The sequence below is a fragment of the Gallus gallus genome, chromosome 4, assembly GCF_016699485.2.
Source record: "Gallus gallus isolate bGalGal1 chromosome 4, bGalGal1.mat.broiler.GRCg7b, whole genome shotgun sequence".
Lineage (NCBI taxonomy): Eukaryota > Metazoa > Chordata > Aves > Galliformes > Phasianidae > Gallus > Gallus gallus.
In genome coordinates this window covers 44,838,257-44,865,416 of record NC_052535.1, presented here as the reverse complement: position 1 = coordinate 44,865,416, position 27,160 = coordinate 44,838,257, and the positions used below count along the sequence as shown (strand labels likewise).

The window sequence follows — 27,160 nt, the reverse complement described above, 5'->3', positions numbered from 1 at the left end:
GTAAGAATTCAAGCAGCTCCATCATGCATTGCATTTTTTTTTTGAATAATACTGACTAACAATTAAAAATTCTGCACGGACTCATGTGAAGAGGTGACTGTTTTTTGAAGTTTTCAGCTCTTCTGACATGCCTAATATCTAACTTTACCAAGTAGTAACTGAACAGCATTGTCAGAGTAAATAAATCCAAGGGGAAATCTAGAGCTTAGAAGAAAAATGCTGAGGGCAACTTATTATGCTATCAGGAACAGTTTACTGATTCAGTTTGGCTGATAATTACATGGACTATGGCCTTCTGAGCAAGCCACAGCAGTGTGGCTTTTTGGAGTGCACAATTTATATTAGCATGTGGCAATTTAGTACTATATGAGAAAATGAAATTGTTCTTTTTTTCTTTTCCTCTCACATAAATGATTTAGGTTAAATATATATGTATATATGTATTAAATATATATATACAATTAAAATTAATTTAATGAAGACCCATATGAGAATTTATGATTTTCATAGAATCATAGAATGGCTTGGGTTGAAAGGGACCCCAAGGATCATCAAGTTCCAAGTTTCATGGTTAGGACTAAGTCCAACTGTCATAACCAAAATACTGCCTTCCTAGATGGCTTTGAGAGACTGCTGAGGTAGCACTTATCCTAACAATCAGACACATGGGTATGGAACATCTTAAGGAGAGGTTGATCAAGGTCAGGACTGGTCTAACTGCTACCTCACATGCATCTTGCTTGGTATGGTCCAGAACCAGCGCCTTCACTTGGAGAAATGCTGTGGATTCATTGTTCTTACTAAATAGCTACTAACTGTTAATAATACTAACTACTAACTAATAAATACTAACTCAGAATTTCCTTGAGGGAGTCAGATTCCACAAGGTGACTAAAGGCTGTGGGGCTGACAGCCTGGAGGCATCAAATAAACTTCTCTGTAATGCAAAAACAGTACAGGACTCTGTCAAGGGAGCAGAATATGTCTGCAACCATAGAAGCAGGAAACGTAGCAATTCTGAACACTGTCATTGTAACTATTTTGGTCAATTATGAAGCAACAGTTGTAGAAACAGTGAGAACAAGCAATTAAGTGAAGAATCTGGGAACAAAAATGCTAGTGCCATTTGAATCAAACACTGGAGTCTTTGTATGAGACCATACGTCTTTACTCCATTGCTGGACAGCTCCACGTGTTTTCTAGCACCCTGACTGCCTGTCTGCCCTACCCCATCTGGAGCTGTTTGCTGCCTGTTTGAGTGCAGGGGTAGTCTTTGGTAGAATCAACCTTCTCTACTTCAATTGGGTATATTGTACCTGTTGTCAGGCAGCTGTCGTCTTTGGCAGATTGTTATCCTGTTTCGTTTTTTCCCCAGTAAGGCTGAAGCTTCTGTACTGTCCCCATAAAACTCCACCATAAGACAGTATGAAATTCTATTTCCAATTGTTTTTGCAATATTTTCACATTTTACTTGCATTTGTGATGCATTTCTATGCTTGTGGCTTGCACAGCTCAGCAAGTCAGACTGTATCACATTCTGGAAAGCAAAATGAGATAAGGATCTCTGCTTCCTCTTACGTTTATGCAAACACAAGCCCTACTGATTGGAGGGTGAAAGTTGTCTAGTTGTCTTTGCAGGAAGATCTGGACAAGGCTTGTGCCTGTAGAAGTTAAATTAATGGAGCTTATTTTAGGAATGTTATTAGAGTTTGTGGCAGTTGCGTGTAGACTTCAAAACATTTTTATACTAATGTGAGTTGGCAGCACTTAATACTCAAAGTTAAAATATATTTCATACTTCAGAAACCCCCCCCAAAGTGGTGTCAGATAAAACTATAGGAACTTGACTCATGCAGAACTAAAGAGGAAGTCATTGGCTTAGGAAAAAAAAACCCAAAAAACCGGTTCTGTCTAGAATGGTTTTGACTTGTATTGTTACAGAAGTTTGTAAGAATTCTACCTGCAAGGGATTAGAAATGAGCATTCATCTCTTTCATCTCTTTTTGCTTGTTCATTTTGTGGGCGCTCAGTTTTGAACTTGGCATTTTAAGTGAGAAAAGCAGCCTTAATCATAGGGGAAAAAAAACTGATCAAGAGATATAAGCTAGAAAGTTGCATTACGTAGTATGTATTTTACTTGTATTTTTGAAGTTGTTTCCATGTTGGCAAAGACCATGATGGGAAAAAGACCCACACCCTTAGCATAAAGTTTATCTTCATCAAAAAACCCCCACAAATATCCAGTTGCAAATTTACAGTTAGTACTGCAACCCTAGGTCTTGAACTTTAGTATAAGTACGCCGTAAGGCACTAAATTATCTGGACAGCTCTCCTGCAACTATACCTTTACTACTGCATCTAGCTCTACAAATCTCTTTACCAGAATGATATTAACAAAAAAAGGAAGAAGGTTGGCTAGCAGCATAGCTGAAGGCAAAAAGGGACAGAACCACAGGAAAGAATGATTCTTGGAAGAATAGAGTAAGAGATATCAGTGGCTCTTAATGCCGAGTGTTTTTTATGGAAATGCCTGTGCTGAAATTAGTAGCACTGCTTGCTGCCAGGTGCCTTAACCCCTCTGTGATTAAGATTCCTCTCTGAACAAGTTGCAAGCAATTTAGTTATTGAGTAGTCATCAGGATCTATGTTATTTCCAACACTTTTGCCAGTGTTGGAAGACAGCTCAGCTCACTAGCTCTGAAATCCATCCCTGGTCTACTTGCTTGGAATTTACTAAAACGATTCCCCACCTTTTCCTTAAATGATGTCCCTGTGCTGCAGATAAGGGGAGAAGGGCCAGCAAACTAACTGCACGCTGATAAGATTTTTCAAAAGCAAAATGAGCTTAAACAGTTCATTATCAATTATAAATGAATGTAATTGGATCATTTCCTGTAGGAAGAAAATATGCTCGGTTTATGCCCTGGGAATCCAGGAAGCGAACTATTAAACATTTAAGGAGTTGGTGGGGGAGGAGGAGAAGAAATGCAACAAGTTATCATTAAAAGAATTATTGTGATTAAATCAGTCATCTTCTTTAATCCACTTGGATGGTCTAATATTTGAGCTGCACTGAGTGCAAGGTTTAGAGCTAATGCTGTGCTATGTTTTCCATGTGATCGAGACTGAGTAGATAGTTTTGGGAATTACTGCATGTAGATGTTAAAGGGACTCAATGGCCTGGAATTGAATGCTTTCTGCTCTGTCCTTCACTGCTGTGCAGCCCTTAATTTGACGTTCTCTGACATATTACAAACCAGATAACGTTCTCCTGGAGAACAGAGAGCTTGATAAGCCGGTAACATAACTGACATGGTTCCAGTTTTCATGAGCACACACGTGCCTTGTGATTTGGATACAACTTGTCAGCTCTCCGCGCATGGCTATCGGTTCTGTTACATAAGGACAAGCGTAAAACTTGCTCAGAATGAAGCACTTACAAGTCTAACTGAGATCTAGTGTTTCCTTAGCGATAAGTTGCTTTGAGACAGATTTTACTTACTAATTAAAAAAAAAACACACTTTTTTTCTGCTATAGAAAGTAGCAGTTCATCTAGATTCTTATTTACATTACTTGCTAAGTACTGGATTTAGAGTTGTTTTTAGTAATGTGAGGGTAAAGGTTCTGATGCTGTTAAAATCCGCATCTCTTCCGACCTGCAGTTTTGTCATCTACATTTGGTTCACTCAACGACTGCAAATGAGGCAGTGCTTTGACATCGTATAATTAGAATATTCCCACTAACCTGACACTGCAGCAGGCTTCTCTCTGATGGTTATTTTATGCAAGACCATATGTCTCAGGGATTTTTTTTCATTTCAATGGGGGACAGGATAGCAGCCCTCCTCCACCCCCTTTCCTGTTGCGCTTTGTCTAAGGCAGTGCTGAGCGGTGTCAGAAAGTAGGCTGAAATTGGCAGCAAGCTGTACTTAAGAGCACAGATGTTTGGCACCAGACAGAAGTATAACCCCATTATGCACATAACTGCTACGGTTGCTTTGCCATAGCTTTGTTGGATGGAAGCATCAAAATGGTGTTTCCTATGAAAGCATTTGTTTCATTTCAAGTTATCTCAACTAGATGTCCTTCCATCTAGGGCGAGGTGGTACTGGTGCCTGGTGGCTTTTGTCAAAAATCTGCACTGGGAGAGAAAGAAGGGGGGAACGCCTGGCTTGCTTCAACACAGTACCAATATGAGATGTGGCACAGTCCTATAAATTTGGTATTGGAATTTCATTTTGCATATGGATCCTACAGGAGGAATTGTGGATGTCCCATCCCTGGAGATGTTCCTGGGGCAATGAGCAGCCTAATCTGGCAGGGGTAACCCTGCCTATGGCAGGGAGTTAGAACCAGATAAACTTTGAGGTCCCTTCCAACCCAACTATTCCATGATTCTATGAGCTTGGTTTACCTCTTCTTTAAATTAAATTCAGACTGTGAAGACATGGGGCCACTGAACACCAACTGAAACAATTCCAGGTTTAACATTGCAGACAGGCAGCAGACTTCAAGGAGCAAATGTGCATGGAGAGGCTGGCCTGCTTAAGAGCAGGGAAGGCATGGAACTTCAGGAGGGTGCTTCTGACCTATGGGTCTTGAACATGATTAAGGGTACTCATCTGGAATCAGTGCAGTCAAAGGATCTACATATATTCATTTGCTCTCATGATCTACTCCAGGCCTTTAGCTTTAAAGTCTAACCACATCGTGGTATAAAGGGGCAACAACTGTTACTCAGTTAAAAAGAGCAACAACTTGTAGATGAGAAGGAAATCTGTAACAACACCTGCGAACATACAGCCTGAGCTCTCACTGTCTTGATTCACTTCTGCATGCTGTAAGACTCAATTAGCACATCATGGCAATTACTGAGCTACAGTCAGTGTTTCAATCTTCAGAAGAAAAATAGAAAGTTAGCCCACTCCTGCACTTAAGCACCTTCTGCTTTAACTTTCAATTCATTTTCACTGCCTCAGCAGTAGTGGAAAAACATTTTAGGGGCACAGGAGAAGAAAAAAAAGCTTCCAATAAGATGCTTAAATGACTCATATAAAAATAAAAACACATGAAAACATGGGAAAGGCGCAGTCTTAATACACCAATCAGAACAAATGAAGCAAAGCTGTTTTAGGAGCTGAACTGACCACTTCTGTGAACTCCATGTTAATTGGCTCTCCTGGACTCGCTCTGGCCGGGCTTTAGCCAGGCCTAGCTGGAAATGACTAAACCAAACAATAGTACAACACTGTTTGCATTACAAATTCTCCTAAAGCTTTTTTACAGCTCTGAACTGGGATGACGCTCAAGAAGGTATTAACTTACCCAAAAAGGAGTAACTCAAGCGCAGTGCTTTACAATCCCAGGCAGTTCACGCAGCTGTAACGCAGCATTTCTAAACCTTGTTTATGCATACTGTTGCACCAAATGATGCCTCCCTGCTAACCGTTTTTTTCTTTCCTACTGCTCCTGGAGCTGCTCTCCAAGCACCAGGTGTATGGCACTCCCTAATTAACATTTAATGGGAAACAAAAGGTACAGGCACTAATTGGCAAGCAACCATCACAACTTGAGTGTTACAGCTGATGACCAAAAGCTTTGCCTGCCTGCCTGAATCCCACTGAGACTAGTAATGTTACAGTTAGTTTTCAGTGCTATTTTGTTTTCATGGCTCCTCGCAGATGTTGTTTGCAAGTTTCATTCTGCAGCATCCCCCTTCCTCACCTGGCTCCCTTTTTTCAGTATATTTTAAGTAATTCTCTTTGTTCTACAGTAAAACAATAACAGTGTGGGGGGTGGTTGACTAGCACTGTGTGTTTACTGCTCTATCTTGGACGAGGGTGGAAGTGAGGGAGGTGCAGATCTTCCTGTTGTAGGTGTCACAGTTAACTGAGAGATGTACTTGGTGTATTCTATGAAGAAAAGCACATCCACTCTGTGTCGAGCTCTGAGCAAGCATGGCTTTCCTTGTTTCAATTCTGCTTGTAGTCTGCCATGGTCCTAGAGCTGCTTTTTTCCCTATTGGCTCTATTTTGCCCACTGTGCATTCTGTTTAGGGCACCTCTAGGGAAAATGGTGTAAGAGAGTGGGAAGTAGAGGAGTGATAACATCAAGAAAAGCTACTATTTTGAATTTGCTGGTAAGCTGGCAGTCAGAGCTTTTTTAGTGCTCCTTTGTCATCTTTCTGCTTTGTACAGCATACGTTTTGCAATGAGCCTGGCTGTCAGGATAGCAACAGGCAGTGCTCTAGGCTCCAAGCTTGAAGTGCAATGAGCAGGAGCTAATACTGCAGCGAGTAGAGTTTTGCACATGGATTGTGGAAGTGATTATATTGCACCTTCAGCATATATTTCACATTACTTGCCCTACATGAGTTTAGCAAATGGGATTGCTTTTAAAAGGCGAATGTTATCCCTCTCCAAAACCCAGCTCTGGGAAAGAAAATTAGATGTGTTCGTTTTCTTACTGCACGTGCAGTTCTCAGCACTGCATTGCCTTCCCTGTAAGGAGTCAGCCAAATGATTGAGTGCTGGGATCTGGAGAGCAATGATGTAAACAAAGAGATGCGCGTTTGACATGGAACTGTAGGCAGTGAAGGACACTGGTGACTTTGGGAATCCTTTGTTTGAGGCAATTAGTCTGCTGAGTGTGATCAAAATTGTCAAAAAAAAACCCCTCTTCCTCTAACAGTTCATGGCCATACTGGTCTTCTAACCAGGAAGCTGTAACTTGTATGTCCATATACATATATACACACCATTATCTGGTTTCAGAACAGTAGCTAGACCTGAAAACTGTTATGGTAGTTCAGTAAAACATCCAGCTGTGCTGTTGACCTGCCCCAGTTCCTAACCTCCACCTTCAGTTCTGGGGAGGAACAGATGCCACAAGAGTTATGATTTATGGTACTGCTCACTGCCAAAAACTTTTGAACTGCAGACTGGGGCTAAGTAAAATGGAATGATAGTGTGAAATGAATTGACACTTAGCATATTTTATTAATTGTCAATGTACAGTTGGGTTGCTCATGGCTTGTTACTAGTGCATTGTTTTCACAATTTCTTGGAACGTGAAATTCATTAAAGTGCTGGAAGGGAAAGTTGTTGTAGCCTGCTTGTAACACTGTGCCGCATGGTACAGCTCTGTTCTGCAGTATGTTCCCAGTACATGGTAGGCAAAATACTTACAGAGCTGCAGGAGCTGTACAGTTTAAATTCTTTGAACTTTCAGAGGCAGCAGTGAGGGTGAGAGGTGAGCAAAAGCAGAGCCCAGCATGTGACACGTTAAAGAGACTGGGGAAGGTGCAGAAGGCAGGCTTTCTACGGGAATAAATGTTGCATAAAGCAGAGGCAAGACCTATGGCAAAGCAAAAATTATAAACAGAGATGGAGTCTGCAAGGCCTGTAAGCACTGGTGAGACTTATTCCATCTCACTGCTTGGCTGGCTTTTTATAATTTGTTGCATGGATGCATGCTTTTTTCTGTGCTAAAGTAATGATTTGTGTAGATGTATTTTTTCAACAGCTTAAATAATTCTAACAAAACATGATTCTCTTTTTTGATTGGACACCTACAGGTCAGATACTGACAGCATTTCTGTAAAGCATCTCTAATTGAATCAAGTGCTAAACCACTTCTTTATAAGGTGCAATTGATGTGAGACTTCAGGAACCTTCTAGAGAGGAACGCACAGGAACCAGGCACCCACACAGATTCATACAGATTTTAAGTACTGATTAACACTCAGATTGCTTGGATGGCAGTTTGTTAGGTGAAAAGTGGTCCCAGTCTGAGATAGAGGAGCTGGGCTTTCTAAAGCTGTTTGAAGAAACATTCACACGTGTACTAGTTTGTACCTGAAAAAAGCTGAACTTTCCCTGAACACAAAGCTGAGGCATCTAAACCTATGAAAGCTGAAGGTGGAGATAGTTGGTAAATGGACCATGCAGGACTTATATGAAAGCCTTACTGCCAGTTAGCTGGTTTGGGAGCTAAACAGTTCATTCAGCTGTGTCCTTAGCTGCCATTAGTAAACAGGATGTGAGAGCAAGATCAGAGTATGCAGAGTTCCTCTGAAAGACAAAGCTCTGTCAGCTGCATGCATGCAGATTCTGAGGCACTAGTGTAGAAGGAAGCTCATTTTCTGCATGGGACATGAAAGCCTTTATTCAGAAAGTGACTCTCTAAGCGTTAGCAGGATCTCATCCCCACTTCATTCAACTGAACACTCATGTTCCCAAAGGTACAGGTGCAGTTAAGGAGCATGAGAGCTGGCTCACAGGTAGAATTGAGCAGTCTGGCAACTGATTTACAAGTGACCGTTTCAAAAAAGAGGAAATGTATGTTTGTTTGTCTGTTTTTCTTTTAAAGCCAAATTGAATCCTGGTGTTTATCCATGAATTTACATCAAGGGTGCTTTTGAGTGCTTGTGGGTTATCTCAGAAGCCTTTATTCTGATAACTTCTGCTCTCAGAAATATTCTGAAATGATTCACTTGCATTACTGACAAATGCTATGCAAACTGTACAGCATCCATTCACCTAATGGCCATCAGATGTGATTTCACTGAAAGCCTCAAAGGCTCTTTTGCTTCCAACCAACCCTCAGAAGCTGTGCAGGACAGCATTTGCAGCACTGAGCCTGAGCAATGTTCACACTTCTTGCTGTTGTGGCAGCTTTTATCATAACTGTTCATAGAAAATATAGTATAACTTTTTTTTTAATCATTAAGATGCTTAGTTGCTGTGATATAACATGCTGCATGCAGAGAAACTACAGAATAAGGTGTCCTCAACAGTCTGCCCTTTGTTAAGAAAGGAAACATCAGTGACTTGAATTTCACATCTCTTTCTTTAAGCACAGGAGACCGACCACGTTGAAGAGTAGCACTGCTACCTTCTTTCACCAAGAGCCACACATGATTCCAAATGAGCATTAAAATTAAAAGCCTACAGCTGTGATTTTGACACCATCCTGTCATTTGGATGAGCTCCTGTGTATTTCCAGCTGTAACCCATTCTGCATAGCCTTGTTCTGTCTCAGACTTGCAAGGAGCATTCTGTAGTTCCTCCACAGCATTTCATGCTCTTATTTGAATTTACTGTATGTCAGCAGAGTGCTTAAGCATTCCATGCAAGGACAGCCTTATAATGTCATTATTTCAACCCTTCCTGTGGGCAGTAAGTTTGCAATATCAAATCCTTCCTTTTGATTGTCATGATTCAGAGAAGAGGGAGCATTGTGAAGATTTGTGAAGAGTTCTTCACGGTCTTGCTGACTTTGCAGTGCAGGTTTCCACAGCAAGATGGGTTAAAGTTATTTTAGAATAGAAAAAAAAAATATCTGAGAACAAGCAAACACCAAACCCACAAAGTTCTCTAAGTCCTGTTAGATTTGAATGAAGCGTTGATTACCAGATTTGAAAACATTTTCAGGTTCTGCATTGTAATAGCTGTGAGCCAAACCTTTCCAAACTAATTAGACTTGGTAAAATTAATAGGATTAGTGTGAATTATGTTTCGGATTCACTTTATCCATCTTGTCCAAGTTTTGCTTTGAGGGAGCATTTGGAAGAACCCATAAGGGAAAGCCCGAGGGAAAAAGCTATCTATCTATTTCTGGGTTGGCTACATCTGATCCACCTCTTTGCATTTCTTCCACTTCTGCTTCTTAAGGTTACTTAAGACTGCCACCGAAGGGAAGGTTTTCTGAGATAAGGGGTCAGATTTTAATAGCTTTCCCATTGTGTATGGGCCATCAAGATAAGCAGCTCTTTGAATAACTCAGAAAAAGAAAACTCAGTCTCTTCGTGCAGTTGTCTTCCTCAACGTGAGCTCTGTTTGGAGCACAACATGGTTAGGTTATTAACCTTGGTAAGAGATTGAAGGTGTTTGAGCACAGCCTTCTCAAGACAAGCGAGAGCAATGACTGACAATAGCTTAAATGAGGAAAATTAGTATCCAAGCAATTGTGTATTTTTTAAGAAAAGCATTGAAAAACCTATTTTCTTGCTTTTGTCACAAACATCACATCTATATGTAACAATTGAAATTTCATGGTACCATAGGGAAAATGCACACATTCTAAATTATTCCCTTTTGCTAAGGAATTTTGTTAGTGAATTCCAAGCCATATTTTATATCAGATGCAGTTTTTATTTTTCACCGTTCATTCCTAAGTTCAGATGGAGTTAAGCATGCCCAAATCAGTTGTTTGCCTGCTTTGTGTCACATCTGGGAATAGTGTTGGAAAATCACTATAATTATGGTGGGGGTTACAGTAGCACTTCCCAAGGAAAAACAGATGAAGTATCATTGTTCCAGTCCCCCCCCCTCATTCATCAGACACTGAGCAAATGGGGACAAGATCACTTCAAAAGCTTGTTCCTGTGGATCTAGTGCTACTCTGAAGTGTACAATAAAATAAAATAATAATTTCTATGAGCCCTGATACTGCCAGTAGCTGGATCTTTATATTAAAGCAAATCCAAAGTCTCACTGACTTAAATGGGACTGTTCATGTGGCTCAATCTTTAGAGAAATATGAGAACATGCCTTTACAATGAAGGAATAAAGTGCTTTATTCCTTCTTTATTTTGCACAAAGCACTTCTTTTTTCTTCTCTCTAAAACAAGCCTGTTCTCTACACAGAAATAACAATCAAAAAGTGAAGTCCTTTTTTGGAAGCAAGAGTTGAGATCTTCAGCTAATATAAACTGCTGGAGTTGCACTGAACTCTGAGCTGCATTCTTTCCGAAGACCTCTATTGCTGCATCTCATCCAAATGCATGTGCCTGCGAGGTCTCTCTTTGCAGATGTTTAGATACAGCTTAATGTTTATAAATGCTTATTGAAAGCACTACAAAAATAATTTGTGCACAACAGTTTGGGGGGAGACAGGTGATAGGGAAAGTGTTAAATGAGACAGGCAGCTTTTTGCTTGGAACCTGGCGTGTTGTTCCACTGTGCACATTGACAAATATGCTATTATTTCTGCTGGGACTGGATATATAGCAGCAGAAATCACAAGCAGAGTGGAGTAAAAATGGCAACGTTTGAAAGGAGGAAGAAGGAGCTAAGAGTAGGACAGTTACATTTACTGACAGTTTGTGCCTGGTTCTGAGCCAGCCTCTGAGAGCAAATGGAGGTACAGAGGGGACAGGAACAGGACGTTATGCTACAAACAGATCCTGATTCCATGTAGTATTTTATACACACACACACACACACACACACGAATGCCTGCTAAAAATATCATATACTACTGGCCAAGATATTTAAATACTACACAGAAGTTTTATTAAAGGAAATTAATTGCCTTTTAGAAAAATCACACATTATCATGTGTAGGAAGAAGGCAGTAAAGATGTGTATTGTTTTTGCTTGTTTAACCCTACAAGTTTCAAGTTACTTTTCCCACCTGCATTAGGGGAAAATGCTGTTATGACTTTTACACGTTATGACTTAACTTAGAATTAAGGACAGTGTCCAAGACCACCTTTTGAAGTACAAATCATTCCAATTTGTTCCATTTCTTATGATCGTAGACTCATTAAGTTTGGAAAAGTTTGCTAAGATCATCTAGTCCAACAGTCAACCCATCACCACCATACCCACAAGTGCCTTACATTCCATCCTCTTTATTTCTGTGTTAGCTGTAGGAATATTTTTTGCTCCTGCCCATTGGAAGACTGCTCCATAACTGGTTAGGCTGCCTGCTTTGCTTCTCTAATACAGCAGTTAAAGAAAATTATCCCACAGAGCTCTGTTCAGTCAGGAAAATCATGCATTCCTGCTCTGCTCTACATAGGGCAGGGTGCCAGCACTTGGAATAACATGCACTTGGCCTGACCCACAGCTTGTTGGAGGACTCCTTTTGACTGGGCTGGATTCTGGATCAGGCTCCTTGTGACTAACTTTTGGCATAATGCTTAGGATTGGGTTCCATGGAAAATTAAGTTAGGAAACTAGACAGAGAATTTGAGGCCAAGATATCAGACATTAGTGTTGTTTTGAAGAGTATCCCAGGTTTAACAAACTGATCCAAGTCTTATGAACTCTTAGTGGATCTGACTGTGCAAACATGCAAAAGTTTTACATGGTTCAAGGAAATGTCCTACAAAGTCAGGCGCATACAAACCAAATCTGTAGCTGTGCACAAGCATCTTCTAGGCACAAACACTTAAAGTAATACTTCTCACTGAAGCAGCATTCTGAAACCTACTACTGTTTCCTCTTTTGCAACAGGTGTTGAAGCAGTCATGCACTGAGATTTTATATTTGGAACCATCCAGTGTCTGTGTGGGAGGTAAGTTCTCAAAAAAAAAATTATAGGACTGATGTCCACATTTTACCCAAAGGGAAACCACCCAGGTCACGTGGAAGAGGAACATCTCTCCTGAAATTCCTTGAGGACTTAAGACAAAAAGCAGATCCTTTTGTTGGCTCTTTTCTCTCAGGAGCTGTCTACTAAGGGCTGCTCCTATAACTTCAGTCACACATAGGAACAGCTTTGAGACACCTATTTCCCATTGTATGATGTGTGCAGTTAGTCATGCTTTGCACTTCTAATACTTAAAGCAGTGATACATTTGTGAGACTCCAATTCTTAACCTATGGTCACCAAGTTAAACTCTGGGAATCCTGATAATGTAAGTCCATATAAATGCCTGAGAATATTTATAGTGCTCTGTATGCATTAATCTGAGCAGTAAAGCATTTGACTGTTCTGGTGCAGCAAGGTGGCATTTCTTATAATTCTGTGTAGCTTTCCTACATAAGTGCTTGTCTTCTTCCTAGTTTCACAATTCACACACTCTGAAACCAATCAAAATAAGGTGGTTGCAAAATCTATTTGGATGCCTTTTCAAAACATGGGTCATCTCAATGAAATCAGTTGCTTTAGTAAACAAAGTTGTCCCTCCTCCTCTGCAAGATTATATGCTCACAAATAGCATGGCTCTTATGCAACTCCCAGTGAAGCATTTCTGAGCAGAAATGTTCTCTTCTGGAGCTTCAAACAAGGCCAATCAAAATCTGAAGTTTCTTGCAAATAAATACCCAGATCTCTTTCCTCACGCGCAACTGAGATGCAGGGAACTCACTAACACAGGTCCTGCTGCTAGTCAGAATCAACTGAGGGAACAATTATTTATTTTACCTGTAATGACTTAACTATGCAGTTAAGTACCAGGAATTAACTAGTAATGTTTCAAGCTTAAGAGACCTTTTTATGCTGAGCTTCATTTATTGCTAATCATATTTAAATTATCTTCTAAATTGCAGTGCACTGAATGGCTGTGTTTCTTGTTTTCTTTTCCCCTCCAGAGGAGTTCCAAGTTGTTCTTAGGGGAAGTGGCTTAACCCTTGGTGGAAGAACTGATGGTGTTACTTGCACCTATCAAGTGAATGGAACTACCATTCGTAAGTATTGGAGATATTAGGAAAATAAAGGCAGATCATTTCTAAGTGATTATTTTTTTTCCTTCTTTTTGCCTCATTTAAAGAAAATCTAAACAAAGGCATGGAGGGAATAAAAATAGGAAAGCTCTGAGGGTCGGTAAGAGGATGTGTGTTGTTCACATCTTCCTCTGTGATTTGAATTTGCTACCAGTTACCATTAGCTGTGACTAGCAGTTATGTGGAATAATGTGGTGGTAACCATCTAACTCCTAATGTACCTGTGAAAAAACACAGCACAAAGCATACTGACCAAATGTCCCTTCTTGTAAGATGACCATGGTCAAGAAAGGCCCTTGTGATCATTCCAGAAGTCAATCTTATTCAAGGTACACTTAGCTTGTTCTGAAGCATCTCCACCCACACTGTCCATTATATAAGAAGTATAGCTGATAGATTGTCACAGGAATTTTGCAGGGCATGGGTGCCCCTTCATGACACAGAATCCCCTTCCTGGAACTTCTTCTACAGTTGGTAGTGTTTTTTCCCCTATATTGTGACATCTTCATCTGCTTAGTGCCTTTAGCAGCAGTCTCCTCCAGGAGACTACAGTTAGATCCCCAGATGGATAGTAGTTTCCTGGTATGTGGAATGAAATTGAGTTTCAGACAGAGTGACCATGGCATCTTTTATAGGCACTTTCCCTGTAGTTTTTTGGAAGTGATTCCTACTCAGTGTTTTTTTTTCCTGTCATACTTACTGTTGACCTTTGGTCAGATTTTGTAATCCTTAGCTTTTCCTCTGTTGAAACATTGTCACTGGAGAAATTTTTTTCTGAGTGTAGGGCTCCAAAAGCTCTTAAAAAAAAAACAGAAAAAAAGGATAGAATGCGAAGCATTTTCTTATCTGATGAAGAATATTTTTGGAAGTCTCCTTTGTAGGCAAAATTTTTAGGCACTGGTCCTGTATTGTTCAGTGTGTTAACTTTTGATGGGGCAGAAAAACTGTCAGGGCAAAGGAAATGTTAGGCCAGAATCTGGATTAGTCCCGTTCTGCTCCTCTGTTCCTTAAACTAACAACAGGGAGATGATGGTGAAAAAGCACCATTAACAGAAACCTTTGCCATTTTTGATATCCAGAAACTAAAGTGGACAGCTAGTAGAATTACATTCAAGTTCTTGCTCTAAGCAGTATGCCTTAGAAGCAAGCCAGACTGGAAAAAAAATGATAAAAAAATTCTCCTCTAGAAAAAACATCTTCTCCCCCTACCTGATGTCTGATTTTTGTATTAGCTTGTCTTAAATTCTTGTCCTATTCAGCATGTGTTTCCAGTATATTTTCTTCCAATCTCTCCTGCCTGAGAAAGACCTTCTATAAGAATAAGAAAATGGCAAGATTCTGGATAAAGGCAATCTGTGTGAATCAATTCTGCTTTTATAAATTTCTCTTCAGTTTCAATTAAAACCATCACCTTTGTTCCCTGTATTAAATTAAGGCTTGCTTATTGATGCTTTTTTCATATTAGCTTTATAGAACTGTAATTTGAAATGTGACAAAATTGGCTCAGCTGTGTATTTGTTATCCTAGTGTACCTTTCCTACTTGGAAAAGTGGGGAAACAGGCTTAGTTCTAGGTGAAGAAAATTAATTCCATGCTATTTAGAATCGGCAGGTGAGACATCAGTAACATAACCTTAAGATAATTACAACTTACACTCAGTTTAGGTGGATGGTTTGCATATCTTCAGGACTCCCCCAGTTCTATTTCTGGCTTCCTTCTGACTTGTAGAAAAGTGAACTGCTCGTGGCTAAATACAACTCTAGTCTGTCCAAGGTAATAGCACATACCTTCATGTTTTTTTTGTGGTAGTAGATACTGTGGTGGGCTCTCTAAATCCACTGAGAAGAGAACAAGAGGCATTCGGCTTGAAACTCTGCAGGTGATCTAGTGTAGGTGTTATTAGGTCAGTGAGAAACACTTACAGTGAGAGTCAGTTTCTGGAACAGATTACCCACCCAGAAAGCCTTTTTAACAGTTTAGAGGAATGTCACTGACAAATATATTATGCACATTGCCTTCTTTAAATGACCTTTCCAACTGTTTCCTGACTTTAATTTCTCTGATTACCTGATCATGTAGTCATTTATAGCTGTGCAACATATGCACGTCTGCTTTGCCGTAGTAACTATGCTTGGACAGGATGAAGCCCCCAAATACTTGCTAGCATTTGATGTGATGATTTCCAACTAGATCATCAGGCTGCTTTTTCTTTTCTTGGTTTCAGGAAAGGGTGTGCTGACACCCATGAAAGGAGGGGAATAGGCATGGTGATGTATTACATGTTGCAGCATAAAACAACCTGCAATATGGGGTATTGCCAAAGGCCTGCCATAACACACCCAGCTTCTTGTCTTGCCTTCAGCAACAGACAACAGCAAATGTTTACAGAACAGTATAGGAAGGAAATAAGGAAGACTGATGTGCTCCTTCCTTTGATACACAAGCTCTCTCTACAGGGCTCCAAGCTTTTTTTTTTTTGTCTCTGAAGAGACTGAAGGAGGCAAAATGGTAGGAAGGGCTCTGAGCACTACTAGGAGGTGAAGAAAAGGGAAGTTGTTCTCATGTTGTGTTCTCCTACATGGGAAAACAGATTTGTTCCCATTGGAGTCCTCACCATTTGAGGTCATAATGGAGGATACACTTGCAAGTTCCCCTTACTGGTAGCCCGGGCTCTACTTCGATACCAGCCTCAGAGCAAACCCTTATTTTGTCAGTTCTTCATGTTTTAAAAGATACATTTGGCATGGCTCTCTTTCTGCATTTATAAAGAACTGTTACCAAATGCTGGAAAGGAAACCTGCCAAATGTAGCTGTGGGATAGAAAAATAATCTATGAAACATACCATTAAGACAAAAACATATGGCAATGTGCTAATCCCTCTTCCCCACCTCACAAACTAGCCCCAGATCTAGGCCAAGCAGTCAGTGCAGATTATGGTACATGAGAAAGGCTGATTTATGCTACCAGCTCCTCCTTTAACTGCCCGCATGTCTGCCTTCTCTTTACATGCAGGACAGAGTCATCTCTACGTTTATCACACAGATCATTCATCTCCCCTCTCCCCCTTGATCAGGAAATAGTCTATGCTTACACGTACAGTTCCAATACAGAAATTAGCAGTTCTACCATAGGAAGTTGGGCGGATGGTTCTGTGGGCAGGAATGCACTTCTTCCCCACTTTACCAAATACTGGAAGTACAGGAACTCCTTTCAACAAACACCATATGCACTGTGTGCAGATTTTTTTTCTGCCATTTGACTCCTTTATCACCTTTTGGAGCGCTCTAACATATGGAGGACACCCTGAAGGCTCCATTGCTATCTTCTGCCACCCAGCTGCAGGGACAGGGTTTCTTTTTCTCCTCTCCTTTTCATGGTTGCAGAAAAAGAATGCTGTATTGGACACACTGTTTTACGAGGAGATGCTTTGTAAACATGATGACATTTGCAAATGCTGAGACCTCCCAAAAGCATGTGAAGCACTGGAGAAAGACTACAACTACAGCTGATGGAACAGTCACTGACTGCCACACACAGGATTTAAGTTAATTAGAAACATTTACTTTTCAAAGATTGGGAAATCCTAAATTATGTTCTTCTTATTAAATTTTAAAAAAGGCCTTGAAGATCGGAAAACATCTCTAAAAGAACATGAGCTGACATACATCAGGCAACCAATGTAATATGGGCACACAAGCTGGGCTTGTTTGGACTTCATAGCACATGCACGCGTCACTGTCTCATTTTAACAGTGAAGTAAATTAACTTCACGTGATTTGTTTTGCAGATGAAAAACCAAAAAAGGTGGAATCGGAGTTTCTGCTTTGCCCCGCACCAATCCTGTACAGAAGTGGCCAGTGAGTACTTGAAACAAATGTCATCCTGTTTCACTAGAATTAGACCCATTATTGCTGATGTTAATCATGTGGGCATTTAGCTAGAGGCAGTCTTTTGTTGTTTTTATGGGGGATGGTTTGTTGTCATGTAGGTTTTTTTGTGTTCTCGTGTTATTTCCCTGGTGTATTTGCCAGCTTTGGAATGGGCTTTAAATAGTCATCTGTGACCAAACCAATTTGGACAGTGCCTTAAAAATGAATATTCAGCCAGTTTATTAAACACTGAAAAGGTCCGGCTTGTCACAAGTTTTATGCAGATTAGCTGTTTTAACAGGGCATAATATGCTCTCTTCTGGATAATCTTTAGGCTCATTGTTAAACAGATTACATTATCACTGACACTTACAAGCTATTATTAAAATTATGTGTCAAGATCTGTATCACTGCTCAACATGTAATGATAAAGCGAGGCACTAATTTAACAACGGCGGCAATCTCATAACCGCACTGTGGCTAAACTGCAGCTCCAGCCTTATTCTAAGTGTCACTGGCCATGGCTCCTGATTACTTCTGGCCCTTTGAGAACTAATTCTCCCCTCCTCCTCTCGAATTCAGATGTGCCTAAGGCTTTTAGAACCGCTTCAACTTCATCGTTCAGATTTATGAGATAGCAGCACGAAATAAAGATTCTTTAAGCTCATCGTAAGTCAGAAAACTGTGTGTCAGATCTTAGCCCCATGGGAGGGAAAAGGCCGTTTGCTTTCCCAGTTTTGCAAGTGGGTCCTCTCAATTGTTTGCAACGAGGTTTTAGGATTTGTTTGCTGCAGCTCTGCATTGCCATTTTTTGTGACGATTCTTAACAGTATGAGAACTAGCATACTGCATTGATTGTGTAATTAGTTTTTTGTGCTAAGCAGTAATCAACAAGTTCAGTTGTAAGACTGTATAACAAAACCTAAACGCACATCTGTTTTGTGCATCAAATGGCAACTGGGAGGAGAAAAGTTGGAAAGCATTAGAAGACCTCAGTGGAAGAGAGCAGGGTGAATCACTGCAAAGAGCTGCATCGCAGCCTCTGCAGCAGCCAAAGCTCATCTCTGGGGAGCGAGCACTGTTCTGTAGCAATGCAGGAAATAAGCATGAAGGAGAGCTACACTGGAGAACAGAAGGGGATGAGTTTTTAATTCTGTATGCCTTCTTATTGCTAAGGTTGCCTCTCACGTAGCTAGGACAAGATCAACATTTTGCATCTATCTAGCAGGAATTTTAGTGCTCTTTGCTGTTCCATGACACTGTGCAGTTGCACTGTGTTTGATTGAGCTGGGCTGCATGCAGTTGTGTACCAGCTGTCCAACAGAACAGCTGTAATAAGCTGCTCTGCTAGTTAAAACAAACCAGCACCATGTGCAGCTGTGAGACCCAATTTCATCATGAGGAAGATACAACACAGTCTTGTTAGGAATACTTCCTATGTCAGGTGTCTCAGTGGAGTTTTGTGGCCTCACAACTGTAAGTTAGACCCCATTTATTAAACACCCCAAAGCCTGAAGATCTCAGTGCTTTTCCCACACACAGTGACCAAAAGTATGTCAGCACACATGGTGTGTAAATAGCTAAACAAATGTAAAAAAAACATGGAATGTCCTAGAATGTCAAAATTAAAACACAGTAGAAATTACTTGGAAATGCTGCATTTTCCCTACTCTGTGAAGCAATACTAAATAGACAACCCACCATAATGCAGCTGCACTCTAGAGGAAGCACCTAATTATGGCATACTTCTTCTCAAAAGTGTTTTAAGAAAGAATGCCTGAACATCACACATGGCCTTGTGCAGGTTCAGTGAAAGCTGTTTCCCAGCAGTTACTATGTAAAACATAGTTCCACCATCCTTTCCTGAAGTAGCTACAGCTTTGGCCTAGAGATAAACAATTTACTCTGAAGAAGAGTGACAGCTATGAAAGATCTGTACATACTTGAACTCCTGACTTTCCATTGGCACAGCTCAAACTATTGCTGGATAACTCCCAGTAATTCCTCACGCAGCAGAGCTAATATTAGTTGCTAATGTAGCAACAACCAGTCTGCTCTTTTTAGTGGAGTTAAGTACAACACAAGCAAAGTTAGCTTTGCAGTTTTTAAACCTGTAGCTCTACTTCTTTGTAGACAGGAGAGGCTCATTTAAAATGTTTGAGTGTATTTTTGTAATTTGAAACACTCTTAGTGATGAACTAACAGTTTTCAAACACAGAACAATCAAGTCTGTGGAGAATAGGTAAGGCCTCTAGGCTGCTGCCATTGTGAGCTTCTGTTTTACTTCCAGCTGCTGGATGCAGTTAGTTGGGAGCCTCCAAGATACTAGTTGTAGATTTAGAGTTGAGCATTCTTTTCTAACTGTTTTCAGAGGACCACGTAGGAGGCTGCTGTGGTATTCTTGCATTATGTGACAACGTGACTGTGGTGCTTGCGCTGTTTAGAATACCTTCCTGACATGCCACTTCCAAGACACAAAATTACATAGCTCACCTATAAGATCAGCTTTTCAAAAAGATCAGTGATTAGCTAACAGACAATAATAACATGGATTTCTTCTACATGAGCAAACCATTCATTATAAAATAAGTATTAAATACTCCAAAAATGGAAGAGATCCTTGGACACCATGGAAAGGATATAGGATGAGCCCAAGAAAATGGAATTTCTTTGTTTCATGTGCTTTGAGAAATCTCATATGTTGTTTGGGCAGCTGTGTTACTAGAACCAAAATAGTACACAAGAACAACTCATTCTCCACTAGTGACCACTGAAGACTTAGAAAATTTGAGAAAAATCAATCAATTCCCCTTTATAGCTCAGCCTTTATGGCTTCAAGAGGAATCAAACCAGATCAGGTTGTCCCCCACCCCCCCCCGCCCTTATCAATTACTTTAGAGGTTCCTGTAGTCACTGTACTTCAGAAAGAAACACTCATCTCTTCGCAGTACCAGTGCACAAAAAGCTTACACTGCCATTCCTTTCATCCTACATCTTTTGCTCTGAGTTCTTTGAGTTTGTACTCTGAAACTGTATCCATAGACTTTGCTAATGGTTTGCTTCTGTTCCTGTAAGCCAGTGGTAAAATCCCTTCCTTCAGCACCAAGTGATCAGGACAAAACATTTCTCCTAATTCCTGAACTTTTGCAAATCCACTTATCTAGTGTGCAGATGACAACAATTGAACTGTTTAAACTATTACACTAAAACAACATTTCACTGAAATATATGTAGTATTTACATATTATATTTACTCCTACCTTCATGCATCCTTGTGCTTAGATTCACGTGAAGCATTGGCCTTAAGATTAGCTGATAAAAATACAATGAGCATTTACCTTCAACTACAAGATAAATAAGCTTCTTGAAACGTAAGACAGACTATGTTGGAACTAGCGTTCAAAAAAAGTTTTATCTGTTTCAAAGCACCAACAGAATGGGAACCACTGGGTCAAGTGGGATCACCGCTGTCATTTGAGTAAAACATGGGAAGCCAATGTAATTCTGCTTGAGTTGAGTGGCATTGACATACTTCAAGAAAATAGCCCTTGACCCTATACAAGCTGAAGTGTGTCCCGGGACAGAAAGAATCACACATGGAGAGGGACAGCAACACCATTGGTCTTTCCAGCTTTCCTGGCCCTCTGTTCAAATCACCTTGGCTTCTGTTCATGTATATTCTTTCCTATATCCTGTCCAAAATGAGCAGCTGACAGTGTGAAGACTAAACAGGTTACTTTGTGTGGTATGAAGAAAAAAATTCAGTGCTTGTCTCCCCAGGTTCTTAGATGATTCCAGTTTCACATTATCTGACTTCAGTGCTCAACATGCAGTTCACTCAAAATAAAATACATAAATGTGCAGGAGAGAATCTATTGGTGATCATCAGTTTGATTTTTACATCCTGTGAGTAGTTAAAGCTCTAGGAAGAAGCACAAGTTCACAGGTTTCACAGTAACATTAAATGTACATAAGTGCACCAGATTCCAGTAAGGGGTCACTGGGGCAAAACATAATTGGGCAAGTCTGATTCCATTCAGGTTCTCAGAAGACAAGAGACAGCTCAGGCTCTTACAATGGTAAGAAAATATAAGTTTTGTCCTAGAAGGACAGCATAGACAGACTGATCTCTAGGACCAAGCACATGCTTGAGCTGCAGATGCCACCTTGGAACATGCTTTCATTTGGCTGTTAACCACATTTCTTGTAGAAGGAGCCTAGGTCACTCTAGCTTTTGTTTTTCCCGGTGACAACAGCTGCTTGGCTCATTTGGCACTCAGTTGTGAATGGGATGGCACCTCAGAGGGAGCTCAGACAGACAGCATTGTGCCATTTCTGCACTGTTAGTTCTCAAACCTTTAGATTTTAATATTTTGGGGTTTTGGTTTATCGCATCTTTACTTTTGATCCTGTCTTTACCCTTGGAACGTTTTCCCTTTGAAATAAAAGGACTAGAGAGCAGAGAATCTCTATTTTACGTAGTACCTTCAGCCTCCAGGTTACAGATTTCTTGAACTAGTTTCACTGCTCTCTGTACTGAGTCTTCCTCTTCAGAACTTTTAGATGAAAAAAATACTGAGTATTTTCTAAGAATGAAGCATGAAAACCAATTGCTTCCCCTCCCCCCCCCCCCCAAACATTCCTATAATATCAAGTAATGCTCTGCTTACATGTTTGTACTGGACAGCTCACATTACCTGCCCTCAGTCTATTTTCATTTGAGCTATTACTAAAAAAGATGTTTGCTTTTAATCCTTTTTTTCTATAGCTTGTGCTTGTCTGAATGCATGTAATATTCTCTTGCTGCCCAAATTTTGTTAGTATGATAATCTCTGAGGCACAAATTTAGGGCAGAACAAGCTGCTCTCCTTGTTGCTGTGGATCACATGCTGGGCTGAGGACAATGGGAACTAACCACGAGCTTCAAGTTAAATATGGCTTTGGGAACATCTCTTCATAGAGCCCTAAGGGAAGCCACAGTTACGCTCTGAAGGAGCTTACAGCCCTGTGTAGTTGAAGGAGTAGACTTCAAATCCAGCACATTTCTGATAAATTCATATAAAAGTTTAAAGTAAAACAAATTCCAAAGGAGTCTGTTTAAGATGCAGTTTATAGGAAGTCACTGCTCACTGCATTAGGGCCTCGAATATTATTCACTGCAGCTATGAAGGAGAGAATTAAACTAGCTGGAAGCCCAGAACTTGTGTCCAGCTGGCAACCATTGTCCTGCATTTGGTCTCTGCCTTACAGGAGGCTCTCTCCCCGTGCAAAGAGAAAGTACTGCTTCATATTTATTTTCAGATGCATGGAGTTAAAGAGGTTTCCATTAATGTAGAAATAAATATTTTAGTTTTCCCACTTGAAAAGGATCATTTTTATTAATTCCAGAACCAGATTTAAGATGAAGAGCATGGGAACAAAAGCAGACAGACACTGTAAAGAAGTGGATTGTGGTGCTCTGTCCTGTAAATTACCTCATTTGCTTTTAGACAGCTGCTCTCATTCAGGAGCAGCTGAAAGGTGTTCTATGCAATGGTTGTCATGGCAGGATGCTAACAAAGGATCCCAACTAGTTTTTCCTCCCCTTGAAGCATGTCATGCCTTTACTCCACCCACTTCTGCTTGTGTCATGGACCTGAAAGCCATCATCTTAAAAATGGCTTTTAAATTTAACCTCTTGGGGAACAGAACATTTTTCCATTGGCCAGCAATGTTACTAAGCTCATTATAGAGGCAGAACGCCATGTGACTGTCTGCATCTTCAGGGATATGTAGAATATACATGAAAGCAGTGAAGCCATCCTTTTTCTTCGAAAAAGAAAAACTTACTACACTTAATTGCTCCAACACCTGCAGGTGCTAAGCAAAACCTCCTTCTTCCTCCCATGTTTTAGGATACTTGCAATGTTTTCCACATAGTTAAGTCAATTCCCTAAAGCATTGCATTTGATGCACAATCACATTTCATAATTCTGTATTTTTACCACTGCTCCTTTATTGATTGTTCACTTCCCACCTTTTTCTGTAGCTGATAATGGCTCTAAAGAAGTTAAAGTGATGCTGTGTAGGATGACTGATGTTTAATATATTTGCCTAATTAACTTCTGGCTAATAATTCTATCCCATTAAGTAGCTAGCTAGTATTTGTTTCAAATAAACACATCTGGTCCTGCACTGACTGGAGGTTCTGCCTGTGTGTGGGTGACAGATGTGACAGTAGTTTCCCCAGTGCTCCCCTTTAAATAATTAACACACACTGGTGAAGTTGCATTAGACAGACAGCCCCAAAGCCAGCTGCATGGTCTCAGAGCTGGATCTATGGACATGTGCCTCATCTCATTAGTCTGCTCCATCTATTGCATTCCCTATTCTTTGAAAGCTAAGCATAGCTCTAAGAAACATCCCTTTAAATAACTTTGGACTACTGGCTTCTGTTCTGAAAGGCAGAGGAGAAGAAATAATGCTCCGGCCACCCAAGGAACAAATAGATTTGAATTCACCAGCCCTACAGATTGATCTCTTACAAACAAAGAGCATTTGAACAGTCCCGCCCTGGTGTTTCAGGGCTTGGAGTTGCTAGGCTGGGTTTGGAAACAACCTTCTTTGGAAGGAAACATCTTGTGGCAGTCCACTTCTTTGTGTGGCCCATAACTCCCTGGACTGGGGCAGCTGGAAATTCTTACCAGTATTCAAAAGTATCATGCAGGCATCATGCCTCTCAACTCAGCTGAGATTTTGTTTCAGACTTTTTTTTGTGTGTGTGTGTGTGGGGGTGTTAAACCTCGCCCCCACCCCCTCCTCCCCCTGAGGGGGGAAGAATGTCATTAACAGCACTGTATTTGGCAAAAGGCTAACTTGCACATAAGTTAATTCTTAAAACTTGAGTTCGTGCTTCCCAAAAGGCAAGGTAAGATTTATTCCTACTTCAGAGGGTCCTTGAACCCTCATGATTCTGTGTTTGTCCCATAATGGGTGACATGCATCTGTCATTAGTTCTAGTGCTACAGGCTCAGCCTGTGACCTTTGTTTTGTAAGGCAGCAACAATAGCACAGCTGCCCCTGCATAGCTGAGATCTCAAACCTGCAATTTGGCAGGAAGAACAGAACAAATTGGATAAATATACATAAACACATTGTGAAGGAAGGGAAAACAGAACAGAGTGAACCAGAGCATCATCCTACAACTTGTTTGATAAGGATGATTTAAGGAGGCATATGGTATAGTTTAATGTGCTTTCAAAAACATTGGCCTGATTCTTCAAGCAAATATGAAATAAATATCTAAATTGAAAGAGCTAATACAGTATCATGAGTTCTCTCAAAGGAGGCATATGAGTGCCTTTGGAAATGCATGCAAGTGGGGGCTGGGCACGAACGATGCACAGATTTACATTCCCCCACAAAATTATCGTTAACTTATTGTTAAGATTACACATTTGTACTTCCTTATAACACTGCAGTCATAAAAAGAAGCTGCAATGAGCTAATATTTGTACCTAATCCAGCACCCACTTCACATCTTATCAGTTTACTCTTGTCATGACACCCACCTCCCACTGTAATACTTCTCAAACCATTTCCATCCAACACCACGCTGCCTACAATGCACATACTCAAGAACTAGAAATCACTGCTGCGCTCATCCTACACTACGACCTTTCAGTGCAGCCTTATTTAGTAACTCTGTAACAATCGTAAGCTTAAAATTAGCCTTTGTCTTTCAGCATTCCTTTTTACCAGATGGAATGAAAATATGAAGTAGGCAGCACATTCAGAAATGCTTAGCTTGATGCAAAGAAACAAGTATTTAAATGATGCTTGTCACAACTCAGTCCAGGTAGAACTCCCACATCAGCTGTATGCAAACTCAGACACACAAATTGAAGTTATTTCCAGATCATACAGATAGACCTATGAAGTTTTCTGTTTTTTTTTTAATTATTTATTTTTGGAAAACCTGTAGCTTTACCGAGTTCATTGAGTAGAACATTCATTGATTGTCTTAAAAAGCATTGAGAATAGGTGTGCGTAGCTTAACTGAGGTTTTTCTATTGTGTTTCTTTTTCTTCACCACACAAATAGCCAAATTCATGTGCTAAATGAATTGATCTTTTCCATGGACATGGGTGAAACTGCTATTTAAAGCAATATTTATCACTGAACAGTCAACGAATGTACAGTTGGAAGAGTAGCATGGTTAAGATGGTACTTCACAGGTGTTATAGTTAGAAAGATTATTGTGGTGGAAAAGAGACAACCAAAGAAGAAATGCTCACCTGTATCTGAGGATCTAGGCTCACAATGAAAAACTCCACATAGGAGGGATCTCTAGAAAGAGATCCTTCTCCAGTGGCAATCAGCCCTTAAATGGGGTCTAGGAGGGGTGGAGCCTGGCTCCACTCCTTCCAGTCACACAGGTGAATGGCCTTCACCTGTGTTCCCGTGGCTGATCCAGTCCTTGCCTCAGATGATCAATCAGTGGTTCAGGCCATAACTCAGCAGTTCCCATACAATCACTAACCCCCTTCTTAGCTATGAAGGGTGAAATTTTGGAAAGCATGTTTCAAATACAGAGAGCAAGTACCCAAGAACGGAAATAATAGGTCAAACCTACATATTTGATTTGTGTATTTATCAGTTTGATGTATTTATTATTTAAGAAAGAATATTTACAGCAGCATAATTGAACACTTTCTATTCTCTTTGGAATTAATAAGCTACATGTTTACTTATGTAAACACAGATTTGTGAGTAGTTCACTACTTGCAGGTGATGCAGGTTCAGCATGGGCTTAAGAACATATATTAGAAGATCAGGTCGCAGTCTATATGGGCTGTTACAAATATACGTAGTCCAAACAACACTTGGCCAAGAGAAAAGGGAAACAAATAACACAAGAATTAAGTAAGCTTTCTCAATTAAAAGCCTGTAGACTAAAATACTTCATATTCAAGATAACACCAGCCATTGCTGTACAGAAACAGGAACGCAATAAACCCACAAGCCATTCCCTTTCAGTAACTAGTTACATACCTTGGGTAGCACTCAAAGAAGACCCAGCAGTCATCTGTTGTTCCAAAAAGAGGTCCCACACCCTAGGATGAAAGTAGGGCTTCTTCTCCTAAGCTCTATAATCCTTTTACTTTTTCACTAGCACAATAACCAAACAGTTCACAAACACTACATCAATAAAAACAGCAAACACCAAAGGCTTGCTTCCTTTTTATTTCCCTGGGATCCTCATCAACCACGTGACTTCATTGTGCTCTGTAATTGGTAGGGTGCCATCTCCAAATTACGTAAGTTTTTGCCACCTGTTTTCATTTCAGAGCCTCTGTGCTCAGGTGATTGCAATTCTTCTCCAGCATGGATGTACTCATGGCTAATGAGGCCCATTGGTTTGGCACGAACATTATCAGTCAGTATCAACAACTCTTCTTCTGGTCTGTTCTTAAGCAAGGAGGGCTGATGCGCATCAGATCCTTTCCTACCCAGAATTGATTTCTGTCTTTGTAGACACTAAGACTTGGCATTTGTTTTCAGCAGCAGCACTTTAACTACTTCTGTCTGTGTGGGCATCCTGCTCTGACAAAATTAAAAAAGAGTATGGTTGTCAATCACTGATTGCTCACATGGTACAATCACCAGACTCTGCTCCTCAATGACAAAGAAAATAGCTAGAGAAATACATTCAGGTAGGAGAAAAGCAGAAGTTAGGCTAGATTAGGCCTAATGTCTGTTATAAATATTAACTTCCAAAAATATTTTAGAAATACATTTAGTTTGACACAATTAGACTATAATGGGAACTATTCACAGATGGAAACATCCT

General features: G+C 40.3%; 1 protein-coding gene across 1 annotated transcript in view; it reads left to right on the top strand.

The window, feature by feature from the left end:
* Positions 1–27,160, top strand: part of ANTXR2 (ANTXR cell adhesion molecule 2) — a 101,642-nt gene that overhangs the window by 14,247 nt on the left and 60,235 nt on the right. Inside the window, exons 8-10 of the mRNA XM_015276523.4 lie at positions 12,247–12,307; positions 13,327–13,422; positions 17,247–17,316. Coding sequence (XP_015132009.2) covers positions 12,247–12,307; positions 13,327–13,422; positions 17,247–17,316 — 227 coding nt within the window. The remainder of the gene's footprint in view (positions 1–12,246; positions 12,308–13,326; positions 13,423–17,246; positions 17,317–27,160) is intronic.